This window comes from Eptatretus burgeri, chromosome 15, assembly GCF_056783735.1.
Source record: "Eptatretus burgeri isolate ZD-2024b chromosome 15, Ebu_testis_v1, whole genome shotgun sequence".
Taxonomy (NCBI): Eukaryota; Metazoa; Chordata; class Myxini; order Myxiniformes; family Myxinidae; genus Eptatretus; species Eptatretus burgeri.
The window spans coordinates 61,258,089-61,269,106 of NC_140975.1; the positions used below are offsets into that span (position 1 = coordinate 61,258,089).

Below are 11,018 nucleotides of genomic sequence, written 5' to 3' on the forward strand. Positions count from 1 at the left end.
TAGGTTGGTGGTTCGAACTCAACTCTGGACGAGTCACACCAAATATTATTAAAAAAATCGTACGTGCTGCTTCCCAGTTTGTCGCTCAGTGTTTGAATCGGATAGAACACGGACAAACAACAATAGGTTGACAACCGCTGCACAGGTTTGATGGCCTTTGCGAGGGAACTCAAAAATAAAAAAGACTTGTCAGATAGGGAGACACGACCTCACCAAAACGTGTTCACTTCTTCTTGAGTATGGCAGCTTGGCTGCCGGGTAGCTATCATTTTGTTGGGGCGTAACTATGCTGCTGATGCTGTGTACATTGGAACTCATTTCACTGACCTCAGAAGGATGACAAGCTGAGTCAACCCCACCTGGTGTTAATTCAGCAGCCAACAAGGCTCAAACTCAGGTCCCTAAGATCCCAAGCCAGCCACCCTAACCACTAAGCCAACACCAAGCTTTTGACGTGTTCACTGCGTGATTATAAGGAGTGTTCCAACAGCAAAGTTGGGGAAAAGTAGAGGAATAACAATTAAACCACTGACGATTCACAGACTGACATTGTTTTAATTTCAAACAATACTGAAGATTTGAAAGTCATGATGGAAGAGCTGAATTTTAAAAAAATTAAAGAGCAATTGCTCAAGAAAGACTGGATTAAATGCAAAAAACTGCAGGGAAATTGAAGGAACCAGCAATCACAATTACTTGGAACAATTCATGCAAATGGAAACGGATCACTTTAGAGAAGTGAAGCAATGCATTGGAGCAAGACATGCAGCATGAATTTTTTTTCTTTTTTAATGTCAAAGCATAGTTAGTTCCCTTGCGTTTGAAAAGGAACTGCCGGCAATGCCAATCAACGTGTTCTCCCAGAATTACCATATGCCAATGAAACATGGTCTCCAACTGGAGAGTTCATAGAACACGTTACTCCGCACATTGTTCAGGTACATACTTCAATATAAATAAAATAATGACTTTGAAGAACGTTAAAACAAATTCCGGAGGTTTAGCACTTTTGAAGCAGTCCAACAGCTAACACCTTATTTAACATGTCCAAGTTACTGCAAGACTGGAGGTTCGTGGATGTGATAAGAAGGCAATTTGTGTTCGGCGGTGTTCACGTATATAATTAAATTAAAATAAAATAACGATTGTAAAAGTCATACAAATAAATTAATTCTGGAATTTACCGCTGTTGATGCGGTGTCTGTTACATCACCCTTTGTGGAACACGTCACATTAGTTCTTCATGCCTGTTGTTTGTGTCCTTTATGACATCCTCAAAAACAGTAAGTTTCCTCTTTGGAATGATTTTCAGTTTCGTTTGACGACAAGACAGGCAGACAGAGTAAATATTTATCACTCCTCTCTGCACACGTGAGATCAGGCCAAATTCAGAGCCAAAGTACTGCGAAACTTCAGGTTAGTTTTCTGATTTGTGCTCAAAATATAACATTCCATTGAAATCAAGTTGTTCTTCAATCATATTACTGAGGCTGGTACGCAGACAGACAGATAGACAGACAAAGGGAACCAATTTCGCATAGCTTTTCTTTTCACGTGCACGGGGCAATAAGGTGTCCGTTTCTATGTTTTCTGACACGAGGAATCCATTGGACACATGACAGTGATGATTAAAGGTCAATTTCATCCGCTAAATAACACGATGAGCATGTTTCCATGAATTATACATTTTATTTCTATTTTCAGGGCTAAAATGCAAAGTTGGACTCGAGACCTTAATAAGACATTACAGTCGAGTATAGTTAAGGGTGTTCTAGTCAGTAATGCTGTTCACATCGTTAACTGTTGGCTTTCTATATTTTCACAAAACGAGTATGGAGTGTATATTCAGCGATGTTGGTGCCTTCATTAATCACAGTCAGCCAATATCAGTTTGCACACGAAGACGGATATCAAGTATCATTGATGCAAGAAAACTCAGGGATGACGGACATCGACAGGAACTTCTCTGATGATTCTAATTTCAGAAGCACATCACAAAAATTGTTGACATACGCTTCAAAGTCACACCTGAAAAGGTTAGCAAAATCAGAAGCTCGCTCCAATTCTTCACTATCTCATGGAAAACGTCAATGTCGCTGTGTTCTTCGCAGTTTTGATTTCAAGAGACATTGCTTGTTTTGTCGAGATCCGTGTGAACCGGATAAGAGAAATCCAAATCACCAGAAGCGAGTAAACTTTGATAGAACTGCTGACCATGTCCATGGTAAGCCAATTAAAACAACAATATTGGACAATTGTCATGCATGCGGAGATCAATTGGCTCAATGAGTTTCAATGAGAGGACAAGGAGCTGCCAGTGACCTGCATGCAGCAGATGGCTGCAAGGATATCCATATGTAGGATATCCCAATTGGTACAACTTGCAGCGTCGACTGTGACTGAGGTTCATGCACCAGCAAGGAAAGATCCAGTGAATGTCAAACTGGTTTCTGACATAGTTGCTGATCGATCACAGATAAGAAATTCATCGGAAATATCAAAACTATACCAAAGTTATGGAGGCACCATCATGTTAAGAAGCACGCTACTGACTGTGGTGTCAACGCATTTCACAGATGATCTCATTTTCACAGAGACGGGCATTGACAAAGGCCAATATGGTTCCTGATGATGACTTGGAACAAGCTATGAAAAGAGTGGTGAAGCATGTGAAAAGTGACATGAAGATAATGCCTTCACATAAAGATGTAGATGAGTAGCAGTTTCAGAGAAGATTTTTGAAAGTTAAAATATATATATATATATATATATATATATATATATATATATATATATATATATATATATATATATATATATATATATATATATATATATATGGGTTGACACAGCCTGTCATCCTTCCGAGGTCGGCGAAATGAGTACCAGTTGTACTGGGCCCGGTGTATGCCCCGGTTAGAATAGGTGTACCATATCCCTGTGTGTCGTAAGAGGCGACCAGGGTTGCGTCAGGAAAGGCATCCGGCGTAAAAACCTATGCCAAATCATTATGCGGACAAGACGGTTGATCCCCTGTGGCGACCCCTAACGGGAGCGAGCCGAAAGAAGAAGAAGATATATATATATATATATATATATATATATATATATATATATATATATATATATATATATATATATATGTATTTGATACAGATTTGGAAGCTTACTGCACACAACAGCCAGAGTCCCTATAGATCAGTTATATCAGTATGTGTTTCTAGTTGGAATCCATCCCCTGTGTCTCATGGGAATTAAGTGTACGTGCGCTGTGGGTTATTTTATAGATAGGATTTTTACATCTTCGCTTTCACAACAACAACACTCTGTTTGCGGCATTCTTCGCACGCTCACCAGCGAACGCGCGCGTGGGCAGAGTCTAACATAGGCATGGTGTCCCACTTTGGCCAATCAGCAAGGAGCAGGCGTCTCACCCGCCCCGTTTCCGACTCAATACCATCGCCATTATGCACGTGGCCGGAGGTGAGGAGGTAGGCGGAGCTACAAACGCCTCCGATCAGGACTCCGCCCAGAATGGTGGGAGTTGCCCCGCCTACCGTGGGCCTGTCCAATGAGGGATGGCCAGTGAATCGCGTGATGCAACCGTCCAATCAGGAGGCGAGTTACCTCAGAGCAGACGCTCCAACCCCACGAGGGGAGGGATAAGAAAGGTCGCGAGCTGCTCGTCAGAAAGAAGTTGGTTGGTTCCTGCTGGTTGAATTCGTGGCTCCTGGTCGATGATCGTGCTGGTCAGAGTTGGTGTTCGTCCTGGTTGGTGTTCATGTTCATGGTGCTCGGGTCGCCGATCGGCGTTCGCGGCTGGCCAAGTAGTTCCTTGGATTCTGGAGGCATGGGTTCGAGTCCCACCGAGGTGGGTTGTGTGGGAGCGGGCGAGCTGAGGATCCCGTTTCCTCCCACGGAATCCGAGTTCCACAAGCGCGGGTCGGTGAAGACCGCACGAGGTGGAGAGGTACCAACCAGACCTTGACCCTCAGCTCGTCTTCCCTCTCGAGCCGAAGGGCTGAATAAAGACCATTGAGGTCCATTTCTTTTGGGTGTGCATGTCTGTATGCGGGCCTGTCTTGCCCAAATAGAATTGTTAAGTGCTTTTGTTGTACATTATTTGCATTTCTTATTGTCGTGATAACTCTGTTCTTTATGTGTTCCCTTCCCCCCCATTGTAAAATAAATACCCCTATTGTTGAATGTATCAGCTCGTTTCTGTGCTTCCTTCATTGGCTTAGCACGGTGCATGTTGGGAAATTGGGAAACGGTAAATTGTGCATTTGGACCGACGGGTCTTGGTAACCATCCACTCGGGTTACGCACGGTTTGAGCACGATAACGGCTCGTTCCACTCGAGGCCTGCCAAGGGTGTGAATTCCCTGGTAGCTTTGCCGCGTGGATACTTAGGTATCTTGAAGTTGGCAATTAACCCTATGCCACGCAGCCGAATTATTGGTGATTCACAGTCCTGTAAGGGACCCGTGGCTTTTGGAGTTCTCCGAGGAGCACGATCTAAATTCCGGGTGTTCGGTGGAAACGACTCCACTGCTCCACCTCGCAGTCATGCTCGCCGCCGATACCCGGCCCCACAACAATATATATGGCTGCCAAACCATGTGGCCAATGACATCATCAATTTTTCCCTGTCAACCAATTTATCCCTAGGCGACCCTCAAAAATTTTCATGCTGATCGGATGTAGATGTAGCGTTCTATGTATGCAATTATGACGTCATAGTGAAGGTACCTATGACGTCATAAAAAACAACAACAACTCACTATTCCCCATGAGGAGTATTTGCGATGTGCAAAGTTTCAAATTTTTCCTTGGTGTGGTTTCGTAGACACAGAGGTCCAAAGTTTTTCCTTTTTTCCAACATGGCTGCCACACCACGTGACATATGACGTCATAATTATCATTGAAACATTCAGCATGTGTACTCACTCCTATGGTGAAAATGTGTCAATTCGACAAGCGCTTGCAGAGAAAACCATACTCACGTTCTGTGCAGACAAACAAACAGGCAACGAGACAAACAAACGGACACAAATGCAATACCCTCTCTGGTGAAGTGTACTAATGTGTACTTGATGACGGAAAAAATAATTAACTCAGTAGGTACACAAATATGGTGTTGTGTACTCATATGATGAAGTGTTGAGGTTTCGCAAATCTGCAGCCAGCATCAAAACAAGTCACAACAAGAGCACTATTCCATACATCACAAGAAGGAGCAGGTCCTGTACAAGTTGTTGTGGCCAGCTCTGATGCGAATACTTCGAGTCAGAACGGCTTACAATCGCCGCATGCACTTTCGATGCTTCTGACAAATGTGTGACGTGGGAAATGAAACACTACTGCGAGAAACAACACGACGCATCAGGAAAGATGAAATGACTATGAGTGGATGACGATGTGCCAGTGTGGAGATATGATGGGCCAAAAAAAAAAAAGCCAGATATGCCACCAAATCCAACAAAGCAGTCGGTTCTATCCCGAAAGGTCCTGTCAACAAGTGGTCACACTCAAGGCATATTTGATTTTGATGTAACATACTCTTTTACGGAGCTTTGGTGATGCTGAAGCTGTTTATTTTGAAGGGTTATACTGGGTAGTTTGCCATTGCCTTCCATGCATTGTTTGCCCAAGCTCTATCCTTTTAAATGCTAAGCATTAAGCAAGGAAGCAGCACATACAATTTTTTTTAAGTCTTTGGTATGACAGCCAGTGTTTGAACTGCTCAACTCCCAGACTCAGTGCGGACACCCTAATCATTATGCCAATGAGTCTGGTATCATTAGGGCATATGTGAGCGACTTTCTGTCGCACATCGAAGGTGAAAAAGCATATCCATTCACAGTGGAATGGATTCAACAGCTTTTGAATAGAGACTCGGGCCACACATTAAGACCCGCAAACACATGCGTCTGCACACCTTTGATCGATATGAAGCCATCTGATCCAGACACAATGATAACAGCTATGCTAGAGGCAGACAAGTTTGTGAAGTCATTCGGGACAAAACACCGACCATTGTGTTTACATGTGACCATTAAGTTCACAAAGTAGCAGTGAACATTACATGGGAATACCCAGAACGATTCAACAACCTCATTCGAGGCTTATGAGGCATCTGCACTTCATAGTGTATTTCATTGGGTGTGTTGGAACCATGATGGCAGACACTGGACTTGGCTGTCAGATGTCATGAATGTGCTTTTGGAGGGGTTGCTCACACGTTGACAGGCAAACGATTTCGACAGAACTTCCGAGCACTGAGAACGGTAGTTGAAGAGCTTCTTTATAAAATGGTGCAGGACATTGAAAACGATGAAAAACTTTTGTCAGACACAGCATCGATGTATGTATCAATTGCCCCCATTGGATTTAGTCCGAAACGGGGGCTTATGGATTTGGTCTCGATTTTCGTGTCCATGGGTGCGTCCGTGCGCCCGCAAACATATCTCTGACATGTATGGACTGATTTCATTCGTACTTACCAAAAAGACACCACATGATGGCTGACATGTACACGTCATTTTATTTTCGAGTTAAGATCCGAGAAGACCGACTGGCGGCCATTTTAGTTATAAAAACCTGATGTTGAACACGTCCTCAACCATTTCTCAGAGTTACATTCACCGATGTTGCTCAAACTTTTCAGACAGATAAGAAATGATGGCTTACATATACACATCATTTTATTTCCAAGATGGCCGACCGGCGGCCATTTTCTGACTTTAAGGCATCCCCAAACATTTCTTGGACATGTATGGTCCAATTTTATTCAAACTTGGCACAAGCACAGTAAATGTTGGCATACACATGCGTCTTACTTTGTTTTGTGATCTGATTAAAGATGACTGACAGGTAGGCTGGCGGTTATTTTAGATGTAAAAAAACTGGTATTGAACATGTCCTCAACCATATACTCAGACATGCATTGACTGATCTTGTTCAAACTTGGCACACTGATAACGAACGATGACTTAAATGAGCACCTCATTATATTTCGAGGTCAGATGCAAGATGGCCGACTAGTGGCCATTTTAGTTGGAAAAAACCCGATGTTGAACACGTCCTAAACCATTTATCGGACATGCATTTACTGATGTTGCTCAAACTTGGCACGCAGATAAGGAATGATGAATTACATAAGCACATCATTTTTTGTTGAGTTAAGATCTAATATGGCCAATTGGCAACCATTTTCTTACTTAAATGTGTCCCCAACCATTTCTCATAGATGCATGGCCCAATTTTGTTCAAACCTTGCACGAGCACAGTACATGATGGCGTAATATGCAACTCAATTTATTATGTGATCTGATCAAAGATGGCTGACTGGTAGACTCGGGGCCATTTTAGTTGTACATAAATATGGACTAGCCCTTTAACTCCGTGCAGCAAAATTACTAAAACAACGGGGACGATGACATTTCATGTCTTTTTTACTTATTATTATTACCATGCGTGAATTTTATGTCTATGTTTCAATATCCATCACTTAAGTTGAGTGTAAGGCTGATGACAGGCTGTTTATATGAACATGTTATCACACAACGCCGATTTAAAAATTTGGATTGAACAAAAAACAAGGTATAAACTAGACTTTGGAGAATGCATACCTCCGCCAGGCTGAACATTTTACGTTTAGTATTCCACTGGTAGGCCAGATCTACATCCGGAACTTAACCAAAATCTAATCAGCTTGTTGGTGTGACCTACCCAACTCATACACAAAATTTTGTCATAATCTGCCCACATCTTTTTGAAATATCGTGTTATATATCGATTCTGGCCCTATCTCTCAATTGTGAAGAATCACTTGAAATTTTTTTTATTTTTTAACAATTATCGCATCCGGATTCTGGTCCGAATTTTCACCAAAATCCAATCAATTCATCTTTGTCACACACCCAACCTTACCCACCAAATTTCGTCCGAATCTGTCCACAACTTTTTGGAGATATCTTGCTCACAGGAAAATAGACAGACAGACAAACAAACAGACAGGGGTGAAAACATAACCTCCGTCCACCTTCACTGGCAGAGGTAATCGGCATATTTTTTGGTTTGACCTTGATGTTAGAGTATGAAATTGACCTTTAATCATCACTCTGTGCCCAATGGATTCCTCGTGTCAGAAAATATCGACATGGATACCTTATCAGAGAGTGCATTATTAGCACTCTCTATGTAGGGATAGTGAGGACAAAAAAAATGTCCATCCCACCTGCTACATACAAAACTAAAGTTGGAGTAATTTCTCGAAAAAGTCACCTCAGCTACATATGAGAGCCCACCTTGTCTGTTCAGCTGATTGTCTCGGCAGGGATCACTTTTGGGTACTCCAGACTATGGCAAAAGCAAAAAAAAAGCAAAAAACCCGAGATCGGTCAAAACTGGCAAATCATGTTCTCATTTATAAAATAAGAATAATGACAATAATAATAATAATAATAATTGATTGTATCAATTCTTCCTTGTCACACACCCAACATGTTCACCAAGTTTCATCCGAATCCGTCTTCAACTTTTTGAGATATCGTGCTATATATCATTATATATCATATAAATGAGGTGCACATGTATGTCAACATGTGTTGTGCTTGTGCCAAGTTTGAACAAAATAGGACCATGCATGTTTGAGAAATGGTTGGGGACACATTTAAGAAAGAAAATGGCCGCCAGTCAGTCATCTTGGATCTCATCTCGAAAAAAATGGCGTACGTATTGTGACGTCCACGGGACTTGAACAGTCCCGCCAACGTGGAATGAGCCGAAACGATGGAGGGGGTTTATTTTTTATAACCCAAAGATGGCGGTATTAATCGCTCCACAGCAAATGGGACGAGGAAGGTGGCACGAGTCGCTTTTCACTGAGTTAATAATGTTTATTTCTCTAACCAGAAATAATAATAAGACTCGGCAAGAGGAGGGATCCGGGGCGATTCGACGGGATGGTGGTGTGGGTTCGGGCGTGGGGAAAACACAAACAATTCCAATGGATATACAAATCTCAAACCCTCTAAGGCGCCAGGTACACACACACACACACACACACACACACACACACACACACACACACACACACACACACACACACACACACACACACACACACACACACACACACACACACACAAAACGTAGCTGGTGGTCAGGCTTGCCCGTGTTGTCGACGCAACAGTCACTGGATTGGCGCCGGACAAGCTGGCGTTGCGCTCGACAGGGGCAGGAGACACCGTGGTGCTGTTCCTGGTGGTGTCGACCTCCTGGTGTAAGCCCAAGACCGCTCACAGCCGCCAGGGAGCCAGTTCTGGCGCCAAGATGCGAGCAGGAGAGGGAGGCAGGTCCGCCCGCCGTTCGGTCCCGTACTCCGAGCCAGCAGACCTCCAGAGCCAACCGAGGTGAGGCACGAGGCACAGCAAGGCCACGAGACAAGACGTATCGAGGAACGAACCAGCGCAACAAGAGAGCACGCTCCGAGACAACCAGCCTCGACCAGACGCTTTCTTTTTATGACTCTTCTTCCTCTTCTTTTCCCAAACAGAACCTTTTTATACTCGAGAACTCGTCACTTCCAATCGAGCCCTTTTATTGGCCCTCTGCCGTCGCCTTCTGCCAATCGTGATCACGGGGCGGAGCCATCCGCAGCACTGTCCTGTTACGTCACGGCAAGCCTACAGGGAATACTGAAAGGATTTACGCAGACACACTTACCCTAACCCATCTCCCTATCTAATTACGTGACAATTATTATTTCCCCCTTAAAAAAATGGACATTTACTCGACAACTTATCACCACTGAATTGATACTTATTACATCGAGATCCTGGTACAACTCGAACAGCATGGCATACCTAATTAAACATCCTAATTACCCTTTGAATGCATACCCCCCCCCTCAGACGTAACAGTATGTAAGCCTTCATTCTTTACCTGTGTGCCAAGTTGAACAACATCGGTAAATGCATGTCGGAGAAATGGCTGAGGACGTGTTCAACGTCCGCTTTTTTATTCCTTAAATGGCCGCCAGTCTGCCATCTTGAATCTGATCTTGAAAAAAAATGATGTGCATATGTAAGCCGTCAATCGTTATCTCTTTGCCAAGTTTGAACAAGATCGGTGAATGTATGTCTGATAAATGGTTGAGGACGTGTTTGATACCGTGTTTTTACATCTAAAATGGCCGCCAGTCTACCAGTGCAACATCTTTGATGAGATGACAGAATAAAGTGTGGACCACATGTATGCCATCGTGTACTGTGCTTGTGCAAAATTTCAACAAAATTGGATCATGCATGTCTGAGAAATGGTTGGGGACACATTTAAGTAAGAAAATGGCTGCCAGTCAGCCATCTTAGATCTGATCTCGAAAATAAATGACATGCTTGTGTAAGCCATCATTCTTTATCTGTCGGTCAAGCTTGAACAACATTGGCAAATGCATGTCCGAGAAATGGTTGAGGACCTGTTCAACATCGGGTTTTCTTTTACAACTAAAATGGCTGCCAGTCGCCAATCTTGGATCTGAACTTGAAACAAAATGATGTGCATATGTATACTATCATGTGTTGCTGTTTTGACAAGTGCGAATAAAATCGGTCCATACATGTCAGATATGGTTGTGGACGCACGGACGCATGGACGCACGGACATGAAAATCGAGACCAAATCCATAAGCCGCTGTTTTGCCCCGGACTGTTAAGCCCCATAAGCCCCGGACTAAGTCAATCGGGGGTAATAAAGCAGTGTGAGTGTAAGAAAGTGTGAGCCTTACAAAATATGTGAGAATAAGAGCGAGCAAAATGGGGGCAATTCGATTTCGAAGTCTCTCCCTAAATGGGGGACAACCCTCCCTGAACTGTGAAGCCGCACCCCAAACGGACAGACAGACAGACCGACTTGTGGAAATTATATGTATATATGCATATATAATAGAATATATATATATCTCATAATCGTGATCTATATCTCGAGAGTTTTTGCTATTTTTCTGGAACAAC

At 43.1% G+C, this 11,018-nt stretch overlaps 1 protein-coding gene and 1 pseudogene across 2 annotated transcripts in view; one reads left to right on the plus strand and one right to left on the minus strand.

The window, feature by feature from the left end:
• Positions 1-11,018, minus strand: part of LOC147012305 (SPARC-related modular calcium-binding protein 1-like) — a 214,155-nt gene that overhangs the window by 677 nt on the left and 202,460 nt on the right. The window contains exon 15 of one of the 2 annotated variants that reach the window (XM_085856293.1): positions 8,313-8,364. The exons of the other annotated variant lie outside the window; for it this stretch is intronic. Within the exon in view, the coding sequence (XP_085712419.1) occupies positions 8,345-8,364 (20 nt within the window). The 3' untranslated portion in view covers positions 8,313-8,344. The remainder of the gene's footprint in view (positions 1-8,312; positions 8,365-11,018) is intronic. 2 annotated transcript variants of the gene reach the window in all.
• LOC147012306 (uncharacterized) lies at positions 1,700-2,720 on the plus strand (annotated as a pseudogene).